At 41.8% G+C, this 13739-nt stretch overlaps 1 protein-coding gene across 13 annotated transcripts in view; it reads left to right on the forward strand.

Moving 5' to 3' along the window:
• Ptprt (protein tyrosine phosphatase receptor type T) overlaps positions 1-13739 on the forward strand; it is a 1144051-nt gene that overhangs the window by 960119 nt on the left and 170193 nt on the right. For all 13 annotated transcript variants that reach the window (XM_036185148.1, XM_036185155.1, XM_036185146.1 and 10 more), the window contains one exon: positions 7339-7474. In XM_036185148.1, the coding sequence (XP_036041041.1) occupies positions 7339-7474 (136 nt within the window). The remainder of the gene's footprint in view (positions 1-7338; positions 7475-13739) is intronic.

Raw genomic sequence — 13739 nt, forward strand, 5'->3', positions numbered from 1 at the left:
AGAGACAGAGAAACTCTTCAACAAAAGAAGTCATTAAGCAGACAGGGGTAAACTGCCAGCACAGTAAGATTTGCCTAAGATAAGCCACACTGGGGATAATATGCCCTTGGATAGCTGAGAGGCCACTGTGTGTTTTAAAGAGTGTAGCTTTTAGGAACTGCATCCCTAAGAGCCAGCCTCCTTTCTTTATCATCAGCAATGATCACCAGTGTGGGTTACGCATCCACTGGGATTTACTTGGGTTTTATCAATTACAATTAGATGTTCTTCATCTGTGCCTTCTATTTTTTGCTGCATATCTTTACAGGGACAATTCTCTGAAGTACAGCCAAGCAGTTGGGCCTGGTGCCAGTGAGAGTGCTTTGAGGGTGAATCTCTAATCCCTTGTTGCCAAATTATGTTATTGTGCCATTAAGTCATCCAGATGTAAGCCTGATGTGGGCCCTGCCTATCTGAGCAGGGTCAAGTGCATCACTCTGGGGATGGGGACTCTGCCTAGCTTTATTCTAAGGACTTGGATAAAGCCAGGGAGTAGACTGCAAGGAGGTGTGGCCCCAGCCTCTAGTTCCCAAAGCTTACAGACACCCTGAAACCAGTTCCCGAATTGTAGCATCAGGACACGGCATGTGTGCAGTTCCTTAGAGTTTGTCAAGCAATACCTGATCCTGAGAAAAATACTTTCAATTTTAGGATTTTCTCACAATTTTTACAAAGGAGGACATTAAATTACATTGCGTTTGATTGATTTGATCAAGATCACTTGACTGGTTAGCAATGAAAGCCAAGGATTTATTTGAAGCACATTGCTTTGGGCCAGTATCATCAAACCATAGCATTTCAATATCAAATGAGGCACCAAGTTCATGTAGTCTCCCCTGCTCGATAAGGTGTATACTATGCCCCTGGAAAACTCCTTTTACTGTAGTAAGTGACATGGTTTCTGCCTCTGTGAGGAACCTGGGAAGTGGCAGGGCAGGATAGAAGTCCCAGAACTAACAGTGACAGGAGGACTTCGCACCGAGAGTATAAACGTTAATGAAGTTAAGATGGGGAAACCATGTCAACTGACAGTGAAAGAGAAATCAGGGTCCAGTGAATATGTGGACTTGAAGATGGTGGTGGCTTTGGTAAGCATTCAAGATTGCAAGAAAGTCAGAACAGGAGGTAGAATAGGAGCCAGCAAACCCAGAAAGGCTACCTCTTCAATGGATCTTGGGAACGATGACTATTTTCAGGCTGTCACTACTTTGTGAAGGGTAAAGAATCCCTGGTTAAAATCTAAATGAGGTCGTTGCATAATTACATGAGAGAAACAGAGTATTAGGCTCCAGTGGGTAGCTCTTCCACATTGTTTCATCATGTGGTCCCCTAGTCAATTCTACACTCTGACCTTTTGAAAAGAGATCAAATGTGTTCCATCTTCTACAATGACCCGTTAGTTAACCAGAATGCAAGAACTGAATCTCATCGGAATAGAATCTCTAGATAGAAACATTCTGGTCTTGACTAATGCACTTTTGAGATGAGTGATCTGTGAATTTTGCCATGCTTTTGAGCCACACAGAGACCTCATCAAAATGTAACTGCTACTTCCATAGTCCTAGGGTAGAATCTGTGAGTGAAATTTTAATAGGCTCCAAGGTGATGCTGGTTTCTTGATTGTTGAATCACTTTCTACATATCAAATCTCTTGAGTTACCTTACCCCCTGAGGAATCTCTCTTAGGTGGTTGAACGTATAGTTAGACAAGATTCATCAGAGAGTTCTGATGAGTACAGAGTAGCATCGACCAACACTGCCCTTGCCAACAGAAGTCTTAGGAATTCCTGGGGAAAGTCAGAATGAGATAGTTGCTTTGTAGCATTGGAGAAAGCAGGAGGGAGACACACATGGCCCTTAGCCTCACATAGGGATGTAAAATTGAGGGTAGGGAGATGCCTCCAAGAAACTAAGCACTCTATATTAGGTACTGAGTTTCTATATTCAAGAATAGACAGCTAGAAAACAGAAAGTCATGTGTAGATTGGGGACTAAGTCTAGGAGGGGATAAGACTATGCCAGTGGTTCTTGACCTTCCTGATGCTGTGACTCTTTAATACAGTTCTTCATGTTGTAGTGACCCCCAACCATAAGGTTATTTTTGTTGCTACTTCATAACTGTAAATTTGCTACTTTTATGAATTGTAATTTAAATAACTGTGTTTTCTGATGATCTTAGGTGAGGCTATGAAAGAATCATTTGATCCCAACGGCATGGCAACCCACAGGTTGAGAACCTCTACTCTAAGCTTTGAGGAAAGAGTAGAGGGAAAGGCAAGTGACTGCTGCTTTGAGAAAATTAATGTAGCCTTTGGGAGTACTCAGAGCTCAGAGGGCACAGCTGGCTGGGGTTCAAGGTCAGTCCTGTAGCCTCATGTTGGAGACAGCTGAATGAGTAAGCTGAGTTCACAAGATTGTTTTTGATGACCACATCACACAGGGGCCTCAAGGAGAGCCTTAAAGCTTATCTAATTAGATAACTGATCACCTGGTGCCTCATTGCCAATTCTGATTTACTTGGATTATGCTCAAACTGGGTCCTATGAAAGCCAAGGGTGAAGAGAAAGCAGCCAAATCCCCTTCTTTTCCCAATCCCACACTAAAAAACAAAAGTCATCTGAGTAAGAGACAGAGTCTGTTAGGGACTGGCATTTATGCTAAGCAATTCTCTAGAGGATTTCCAGTCCTACCTCTTGGAATATCCCTCTTTGGATTTCTGGGGCACTGAGTCAGATAGGCAGCCTTTGATTTACCAACCTAGATCATGGCACCTGAGGAATGATGGTCATCTTGGTAGGTAGCCCTAGGAGAAGCCAGCCTTGTTGTGCTTCGCTATAACTCTGAACTCAGCTCTCATTCTGATTACCAAGCATCTACAGTGCCCGCCCTGAGCACATAATGCTGACTCCCAACAGATGTGTCACTGATACTTCCCATGTCCCTATCCCTCTGTTGTACTTCTTGTGTCACCCATAGATCTTGTCTTATCTTTTCTCTAGAGTCATTCTCCTATATGTCTACTGCCTTTGAATTGCCAATGCCATTCATTTATGAACAGGAAAGCAAGTCTCTAACAACTACTGAAAATTATCTCAGAGAATGGTTAAGTGAAAGTTGAGTCTTCTGCATGTTCTTGTTGTCATATCTGAGCCTGAACGAACCAGAAAAAGCACAGTCACCATGGAGTTCATGCTTTCAGCTCTGAGGCCTTTTGGTTAAACTCACTGAACTTTTCTAAATTATTGGGCTGTCATGTTTCACATGACTGCCCACAATCTGGATGCTTCTCTGTGGCCCTCAAGTGAGTACTATTGGTTGGTCATGGTAACTGCTGAAGGGACTCCTATCAGAAAGAACTTGGTTTTGGGCAAAGGCTTCCTAACATTTAACTAAGACCTTCGCTTGGAGCATGGCACCTGATCCTACCCTGGAAACAGTATATGGCACAGCTGATCATTTCCTGCTTCAGGAAATCCATCTTCTGTTGGTTCTAGGACACCATACCCAGCCGTGTTCTTTTCCCTGTCTGGATGCTCATGTTCTGTATGCAGTTTTGTCTGCCTCTGCCCACTGGACACTACTGAGCTACAAGTGTCTCTTCCAGGCCTGCTTCTCCTTTTACTTGCTATTCCCTTCCTAGGTAATTGCATTAACTCCCATGCTGCAGATACCATCTGTGGATATTTAAGAACCGATCTTTTTATCTAAAGCCAGACTTTCCTCCCAGAGCTCTAGAAACTCACTTTTAGCTACCTACCTTCAATTTCAAATTACTCTAAACTCAAGCATGGTTTCAGTCTAGCCCCCTTTTTGTGCAGTTCCTCGAAGCTGAATTAAAACCTGTGCCACCCTTGTGATTTTTTTTCTCCTTTATTCTCCTCACTTCATCTATCACCAATTTTCACTATATTTATTTCAGGCAATTATCCCTTTTATTACATCTCCAAATCTGCACTGCTAGTTTTGGAGTCTTTGTGACTATTTTCATCTACCTGGGTGCCTATCTGTTTTGCTTGGGCTACAGAGCAAAACCATCATCATTGTGTACAGTGTCATGTGTGAACTGGCTCCTGCTTCCCTCTCCAGCATCTTTCTTAGCTTTTTGACCCTTTAAACACTACATTTCTGCCATATACTAGGTTCCTTGCCAGTTACACAGCCTGACCCAAACTGCTCCTGTAGGCTGCCATTGTCTAGCTATAGCCCTGGAGCTCACCCTACTGGCCCTTTCCTCCCAGAAGTGACTTATTTCCCTGTTTTGCTCTTTTCCAAGGGGTCATGTGCCTCTCTTTCCAAACCCATAACAAAGCTGAAAGTTGCTGTATTAGAGTTCCTATTGCTGTGAAGAGACACCATGACCATGGCAACTCTTATAAAAGGGGAAAAGCATTTAATTGGGGTGATTTACAGTTTCCGGGGTATATTCCATTATCATCATGGTACAACATGGCAGCATGCAGGCAGACATGATACTAGAGATGAATGAAGCTGAGATTCCTATATCTTGACTTGCAGGAATTTTGTCTCACTGGGCAAAGCTTACCCATAGATGAGATGTCAAAGCCTGCCTCCACAGTGACACACTTCCTCCAACAGGACCACACCTACTCCAATAAGACCACACACATCTCCTAATAGTACTACTCCCTTTGGGGGCCATTTTCTTTCAAGCCACCACAGTTGCCATTACTAATTATTGATTTATTAAGTATATCCTCATGGTTACAAATACCAGTGATTGTAAACTCTCTGAAGACAGGGACTGTCTGTTTTGCTCATCATGATGTCTCCAGATGCCTGCCACTGGTGGATGTTTGCAAATACTTACTTACCTAAGGAGTGGGGCATAAATCTTATTAGACCAGTGACAACAGGGATCTTACATAAGAAGAGGCTCTCAGGGGATCTCAGCCTTGAGCTCCCAGGCTCTAGAACAGGTAGTAAGCAAAGTTTAACACCACCAATGATCAAAGATCTAGAGTTAACCTTTCCTCTAATTCTGAATATAAACACTGTCAGTATTGGGGAACCTTGTGATTTGAGGTGCTCTCTTTCCTTTGGGCTTGGTACATTATAGACTAGATTTTTCTTAGAAATCATAACTTCAGTCTCATAAATAGAGGCTACTTAGGGGCCACTCAGAAATACCTCACTATGCAATATAAGACTTCCCTGACTAAACATGTGCTGGCTATCCTCACATGCACCAAGAGGTCACTGGGTTATAGAATGGTGGAACCTTGTCAGACAGCCCTAAGGTTGGGTGAGTTGGTTAGTCTTGCCTATATATGGTGGAAGTGATGAATAAAATATGTCACCTTTAACCACTTCTAGGGAAAGGCTTTTTGACCATACAGAGACTATAGTTTGGACCCAGCACTTGGACACACAGGAGCTTAAGACACATAACTGAGTGAATAAATAAATCATTCTGCCCTGTACACTTTTCTGTCATTCCACAACCATCACAGTGACTATGAGGAGGAGTCCTCTGCTAGACACTGGCCATATAGTAATGAAAAGGGCACAATACCTGCTCTTGAAGGCTTCCCATTCCCACCAAGGACACTCAGCTAAGTAAACCAGCTTGCCAAAGTTAACTAAAGTTTGAGGAAAGTGCCTGGAGAGAATATGCACTCTACACTCATAAGCAAAAAAAAAAAAAAAAAAAAAAAAAAAAAAAAAAAATGAGAGAAGTATCAATGTGCCAGAGGCCTGCTCTTAAACAGCAGTGAATTTGGGGAGTCAGATTTGCAGTTCTGTGTTGAAAAGCAACCTTTCAATTCAACACTAGGCTAAGTTCTGTGAATACATGACTGAAAGCAAGAGAAAACTCAACTTGGTTCCATGTGGACAAATGTGTGCCGGCAGAGACATCATCCCTTTAGCCAAATACCAAACAACCACACACATTTAGTGAGCCCCTCTTATGAGTCAGGATCTGTGCTAACATAGAAAACTAAGATGAAAGAGGCATAATGCTACCCGCAAGGAGCTTGCAGACCAGTGGAAAAGACAGATGTGAAAACAAGCAACTAATAATACTAGTACATTGTGGTAAGAGGTATTGTGAGGTATGTGCAAAGGGTTATAAAGTGTTATCAGAATTTAGAGGGCAGAGAAACTCTGCCAGAGGCACAGGAGGCCACGGAAGGTGTATTGGCTGATGAAGGATGAACTGGTGCTGATGTTGCAGAAAAGTAGAGATGAGTTTGGAAAAAGGTGCTTCTGACTTTAAACTGCCTCCCAGGGGAAAAAGTGATTCTGATGGGGAAATAAAGACAGCAGGAGAAAATTGCCCTAGGATGCTGGTAGCCTGTGGACTACCTCCAGAATGTCTCAAACAGGAAATTGCCTTCCATTCTTAGTAAACACATGAAGAAGCTGGCCTCTGACTTCCTTTGCTTACTTACTTTTGGTAAGGAGCAAGCAAAACAGTTATTTAAAGATGGGGGATGAGGGATTAGGGGCTTCTGAAGCTGAATTCAAGGTTTCTCACCCTAAGGTCTAAATTTGGAGTCACCAACCTGGGGGATCTTGCTCCTGACATTAGCATCACCCATGCGACTTCTAGCAAGGCCTTTCATTTTTTGGGCTTTTTGCTTTTTGTTTTTTCCCATATATAAAATTAGAAAAACAATGTCTGTCTTTGAATTGTCTGTGAGGATTGCCCAAGTTAGAGCCCTGAGTCACCCACACAGGCCTAAAGACATAATAAGTGGCTAGTTCCTTTACCAGAGATTGAGCCAACAAGTTAGCATATAGTATTACATAACTGCCAAAATTGAAATATTCATCATGTTTTCTGAACCCAAGGCAATTCCTTTTAATCCACTATTTTTTCCCTACATCTTGGCTTCTTATGAAAAATAAAACAAAAAGATCCCTTAGATCACAGTGATTTTAATTGTGTTACTTTAACATAAAGCTATTATTTTCATTACATAATCTGAAACATAATTCTATAAACCCAAGAACTAAATGGTAAGCCAAGGTTTGGACATGCGTAGCAAAGCAACATAAAGAATAAAACCTTATGCTCCCACATGGCAAGTATGAGAAACTCTTCTGATTGCTTAGAATGTCAGTTTCTTCATCTCTGAGAGGACATCATACTTATCCCAACCTCTTAAGGAATTAATTCTCAAAGGGGATCACATAGAACAATATATCTGAAGCTCTCAGCACAATGCCTGGCACATAGGTAGCTTTAATAAGTAGACACTGTTGTCACTGTCATTATTGCCTGGTCACGTGTGAGCCTTTTTAACATCTTCCTCCTTCCATTTTCCTCTCAAGGTGCCTCCACTCAGAACTCTAACACTGTAGAGCCAGAGAAGCAGGTGGACAACACGGTGAAGATGGCAGGTGTGATCGCTGGCCTCCTCATGTTCATCATCATTCTCCTGGGTGTGATGCTGACCATCAAAAGGAGGTGAGTCTTGGCACTGCCTAGAAGATCCTGCTGACCCCATGACCCCTCACTACCATGTGGCCAGGCAATTTTCCTGTCAACTATTGTCCAGTAGCACTTTTCCAATAGGATCCTTGAGTTCCTTATGCTATTGCTTGAGAGACATGTGTTGCCTCCTTGGCAAGTAGTTTTGAGAAGACCAGCTCTTAAGGTGGTCAGTGATTCCTATTGCTCCCTTGTTATGCCATGGAGTCTGGTTATGATGAAGTAAGTCTTCTCGGAATTAGCTACTTTGTATGATATCTGATGGCCTCAACATGGTTGGGGAAGTCCAGGAACACAGATGAACACAGTAAAATAATGAATGATTCACCGTTTCTCCCCTGCATTTCCTCAATACCCACTAGTCAAATGCAGCTTTTCATGCTGCTCTCGAAGCCTCCAAAGCAGTGAGACTCCACAGATTCTGCTGCTTGAGACTCCTTCCTACTCCATGTCTCATCAAACCTTCCCAGCCAGTTATTAGCGCTTATTATCTTCTGTCAGACTGTTTCCTTGGGCACCTGTGGGCAACTAATACAGTTTTTCTTATGTTGTATGCATTTTTCTTTCAAACCACATTGCTGATGAAAACAAGGATACCGATACTTCCTTTATTGCCAAGATTCAACCTCCCATCCTTATCCTCTGCTTAAGATATAGTCACAGGATTGAAGATATTACAAGGAAATTAAACAGAGGGATAGAAAATGCAAAGCATGAGTATGAGCTAGCATTATCATTAAGAATCATTATATATTCCTCAAAATTGGGTCCCATGACCATCTCTGTTTAGTCTTTACCTGTCACTGTATTGGCATACTTTGCTTCCCATTTCTGTGTCTTCTCAGTTTCACTGACAGGCTTCAGTCATGACCTCCATCTTTCCAGGCAAATCTAAGAAGGCATCAGCCGTATTATAGTAATATCTTTTAGAGCCCCATTTTTCACTGGGTGGTGGCACACACCTTTAATCCCAGCATTCGAGAGGCAGAGGCAGGTGAATCTCTGTAATTCAAGGCCAGCCTGGTCTACAGAGCAAGATCCAGGATAGGTGCCAAAACTACACAGAGAAACCCTGTCTCGAAAAACCAAAAAGAAAAAACAAAGAACACCATCTTTCCACAATTCAAACAGTACTTTATGTTAGTCTTTAAATTTATGCCTGACACTGGGGCTCTGGGTTTGGTTAACTGTGGAGTTCAGGACAACAACAATGATAAGGACCAGGGAATTTCTACCATCTTCAAGTTGAAAGACATGGAAACTTGTTTTCCACCAGAAAAAAAGAAACTAAATGCCCCCCCAAAGACAACTCTAGCTTCTACTCAAAGAGTCACATGAGCAAGAGCGATGAAAAACATTGAAAAGCAATGTTCCTATTCCAGCCTTTGAAGACTCAGAAATGATGGTGCTGCATCATCTATGCAGCCAGCCTTTTCTCAGCCATGAAGCCACCAGTATGTCCTTGTATGTCCCTCTCTCACAGTAAGGCTTTGATGTAGCCATTCTTCTTCATTACCAGGATATCTTCTTGTTAGGAGTTGGCCTTTAATTTATGTATTTTATCTAATGCCACCATTTCTCTTCTCATGTAAACAGTGGAATGGCTTAAGAGTTAATGTTCTCAACTAGCTATTAATTTTCCCATTGTATATATAACGAGAGTGAAAGGAAAGTACCACGTTATCATCATGAATGCAGAGATTTCAGGAAGCTAATGGTAGCACTTCCTTGTCATGCTATCATCATTGATAAAACATAGTCTTACTGTAGGTCCCAGGGACTAGTCAATCAGCTGCTAGTATCTGAGACAGAGCATGCACTTTGAGTTCTCTAGGAGTGGTAAGCATACTGGACATATAAGATCACTGACAAGTTTCTTAGCCTTGCAGATGTGTTAGAGGCAGAGGTGAGTCTGGGATTGTCTACATGGGAAAAGTGGCCAATTAAATGGAATTGAATATCTTGAAATTTTCTGATCCTTTGCCACTGATTTGTAAGTCAGATATGTTCTTCCAATTTTGCTCTTTCTGAAGCCTGGCTTAACCTACGTCACCACTGACTGTGAGCTTGTGAAAAAAATTCACTTCCTTCTCAGTAGCTATTTCTGAAATGTGTGATTTTCTGGGAGGGAGGAAGGGAATGGATTTCTGTTTCTAGGGTGAGAGTACATAGAAAGTGAGCCTTCCGTGTAGTTTCCACCTCTTCCGGGGGTATCTTTATCACCTCTCATGTCTATAAAACTGTCAGACACAACCAACAGGTGTCATGTGATCACCATTTCACCCCCACAAAGCAAACTTTAGACCCTGTGGCAATGCATAGCTTGGAGGTGCTGATCTGTACTTACATATGTAGTATATGGACATGTTTCTGCTGATTGATAAGAATAATTCACAGATGAGGTGAAGGAAGGATGGGGCTAAAGAAGAGCAGAGGAGAAATAGGAGAGAAGGGAGAGAAAGGAAGAAAAAGAAGGTAAGGCAGAGAATGGAAAGAAAGAAATTCATTGCAGGCCTGCTTCTTCCTAACTAACCCACAGTGTTTTCCCATGACTAGAGATACCTCAAGGACAGTGAAGGCCACAGTGAATTCATTCTTTCTATGGAATTCTTCTGACTCCAGCTCTGTTTATAAATATGGGAACATTACTCAATTTAGTCTGTTGCTAATCTGCTGCTAGCCAATATGCTACCCATAGCAACCTGAAAGGGAGAAGTTTAATAGAACTGACACACTGGAATAATGAATGAGCAAATCAACCCAGCTTAGTCTCTGTGTCAGGATCCTTTTAGAGTCCCACTGTTTCCTACAGTTCCTGGGTTCAGGGGTTCTCAGAGGTCAAACACCTGCTTGCCATCATATGCCCTTCACTGGTTTGAGCTTGACAGGACCATCTCCTTGCCCTCCACAGTCATGAATGCAGTGACTATTTTTTCTGCTCCCTATGTCTCTAAGTTGGAGTTGAGTCCATCTCAGATCTTTACAGGCTACAGCCACAGATGTTTCCATAAACACAGATGTCCCCAGACACTCCCTCTTGGGGGTTCACCATCGTTGACGGTAAAGCTCTCTTCTTACTCTCCAAACATGTCTTATTGCTAGGTGTTTCCTTTTTTAACAAAACTAGAGAGCAGGCAGAGAATGTACTTGGATTACAAAGGATGAAAGGAGGGGCTTAATGAAGAGATTAATTTATATTTGGATGACTCAAGAAAAGAGAAAGGAAGGGAAATAGGGAGGAAAAAATCAACCAAACATGACAAATGTTTTGTCATCTTTCCTTGTACATGTTTTGTAGTGGAGAGGAGGGTCTCTAGAGTTGAAAGTCAAACAGTGATGTCAATGGAGGTTTAAATAAGAGTTTTTATGATTCCCAAAATACTCAAGTTAAAGTTTAGAATTATTCTTGAATCACTATTAACCAATCTTCTTTGATTGTGGAGCTATACATAATCTGGGCATTAATAAAATCTAAACCCTGAGCCCTTCCCTGACACACTTGATTTCCAATGAATGGAGTTTTAGCCATGCTCACTACAAAATATCCATCCTCATTTTCTCTTTTGCTTCTGGATCTACCAATTTTATCTAGACTTCAGATGTTCCAGAATGGATGCTCCAAGATATATGCCATGCCATTATACAGTAACACATACCCTTTCTTTTCTGAGCTCCTGACAATGAGAAGCCCTTGTTGTCAGTGCCTCTCTGCAGTCCAGAGTTCATTTTACCCCTTCCTTTTTTACTTTGAAGTCATTAGACTGTCTCCTCTATAGAAATAGGCAAGCAATAGGTTGTGAGGCAGCCTAGATTGTCCTTTAGCCTGATACCATAGAGCACTGTATACTTTCAATGCAAATTAAGAAAGACAACATAAGTTTTTGTGTCTTAACCAGTACATCTTGATGGTTGAAGCTGTCATTAGTCACTCCCATCCCATATAAGAACCTCTACAAATTACTGTTTTGGGGGTGCTCTATTCCATACCTATGCCCCCAAGTTTCAGGCAGTTCAGTGTTGTGCTTCGTTGGAATTCACTTCCTGGAGTCTGAGACTGGAGTTTGTTATTGTTTCTTTTCTGCTGCTGTGATATAGAACAGTATAACCAAAACCAACTTAGGAAAAGAAAATGTTTATTTCAGTCTATAGTACAGTCCATCACTGAGGGCAGTCAGGGCATGAAATCAAGCAGGTTCTTGAAGGCATGCTTGCTAACACAAAAATAAGAATCAAAACAACAAACAAAAACAATAAGATAAAACATGCCAAAACTAAACAAAAAGCCCACAAAACCAGAAAACATAGAGTGCATTAATATCATCTATAGTTCATTTTGTGTTGCAACCAATTTTTATGGGGACTATTCAGACTTTGTTCCATATACCTATGTGAGGAATTAGACTGTCTGATACCAACAGGAACACTCATCACACACTGTACCAAATTCATTCCAAAACTGTCACCAATGTGCTAACAGCAATTCTGCAAATAACACTCACACACTGACCTAATTTCTTCATTTTCTGTTTAAACTACTGAGTGTTCTGATCGTCACCCTTCTAATGATCATAATTGCATAGATCTGTTGATGCTTCTAGTCTGTTGATGTTTTGTTTTCATAAGTGGGAAATGAAGTTCAGAGAGGTCGTAGGAGTTGGCCAAGGTGCTGGGATAAGTTTAGAAACAAATCCAGACTGTGGTTCCAGAGCCCAAGATGCTAATTTTCACCAGTCCTGAAAGACTAGCAAAAAGCAAACAGATCATCGAGGTTCAGATTCAGATACCACTTTCCCTCTCTTGATTTTGCTATACTCTGGCTTTGGACTTAAGTCTCCCCAAATGAAATATTTTGACATATTTCTTTGCCTACAAGATTCTTAATACTGTCAAACTTTCACCCCCACGTTCTTCCAAATATGACTACCGAGTGTAACATCCCAGCGAGGTCTTCCTACATTCCAATCCCAGCAGGGTGGCCAAGTGACAGTGCCTTGCATGCAGCCCCCATGCTGCCTACACTCATCTTCCTCTGTACATTCACCACATAACCTAGTGGGGATCATTTTGCTGGCCTGAAGATGGAAGAGGCCCATGAGGGTAAGGGGCTTCTGCTTCAGGCCTCTCTCCCTAGAGTTTCCTGGCACTGTATCATATATCCTTGGACATCCACTGGGTATTTCTGAGTCAAAGTAGAAATCATTGTCTAGCTGCCAACCAGCTCCCAATCTTGTATCTCCAGCTCATTGACAGGCTCTGCTTTCTATCCTATTTATCAGCCACATGAGGTTTTATCGCCAGGAATTCTTCTAAGCCTACATCTTGGCATTTTGATGGTCAGATATTCTCACTATCCTTGGCTCTTCCCAGGGTAGACCACTAATGTGTCTACCTCACTAGCTTCTCTCACTATGATTGCTTCAATCCATCCATCCCTTCACAGTGCCCAGAATAATGTTTCAAACTTCAATGCATGCTCTCTAGCCTGCTGTCTAAAGCAACAATGGCTCATGGGGTGGGGGTAGGGGAAATGCGCAAGTTCGCAAGTTCAACTCTTTGGAAAACTGTTTCATGAAGTTCTACCCCCACTCCCACACTCACTGTGATTTTCCAGGTCCCCTAGTGTCACCCTGACTCTGTAGATGTATTTGTGAGCTGCATTTCTATCCAATGTTTGTGGTTCTCATGTGACTTTGTATTACCTATATAAAGGTCAAACTCTGGTCATCTCTCCAGTAACTCATTTCTGACCATCTGGATGTCCTCTGTGTATACTGACTCCTCCTTCTCTCAGACATGCCTTGCAGATACTAGGAATTTCCTACAATAGATAAACAAACAAACTGAGCAGAATATCCCAGTGAAATTAAAACAGATGAGGGCCATCACTATCTCTTAGAGTATATTATCATTCAGAAAATAGACACAAATGTGAGCATCCAGTATCAGTGGTGTACCAAGTCCTAATACACATCCTAATACACATGAGATAACTCTGGAGGACACTGTTTAAAATATCCATGGTCTGTGCCATCAGAGACCACATTGTTTAGAAATAAAAACAAAAGAGTGAGACAATCAAAAAACCTAAATTCCATTGGACCAGCTAAAAATACAGGGCATATTACTGAGTTATAGTGTGTGTGTGTGTGTGTGTGTGTGTGTGTGTGTGTGTGTGTGTGTGTATGTGTGTGTATGTGTGTGTATGTATGTGTGTGTATGTGTGTGTGTCTGTGTGTTTGTG

Source organism: Onychomys torridus, chromosome 4 (genome assembly GCF_903995425.1).
Source record: "Onychomys torridus chromosome 4, mOncTor1.1, whole genome shotgun sequence".
NCBI classification, from domain to species: Eukaryota; Metazoa; Chordata; class Mammalia; order Rodentia; family Cricetidae; genus Onychomys; species Onychomys torridus.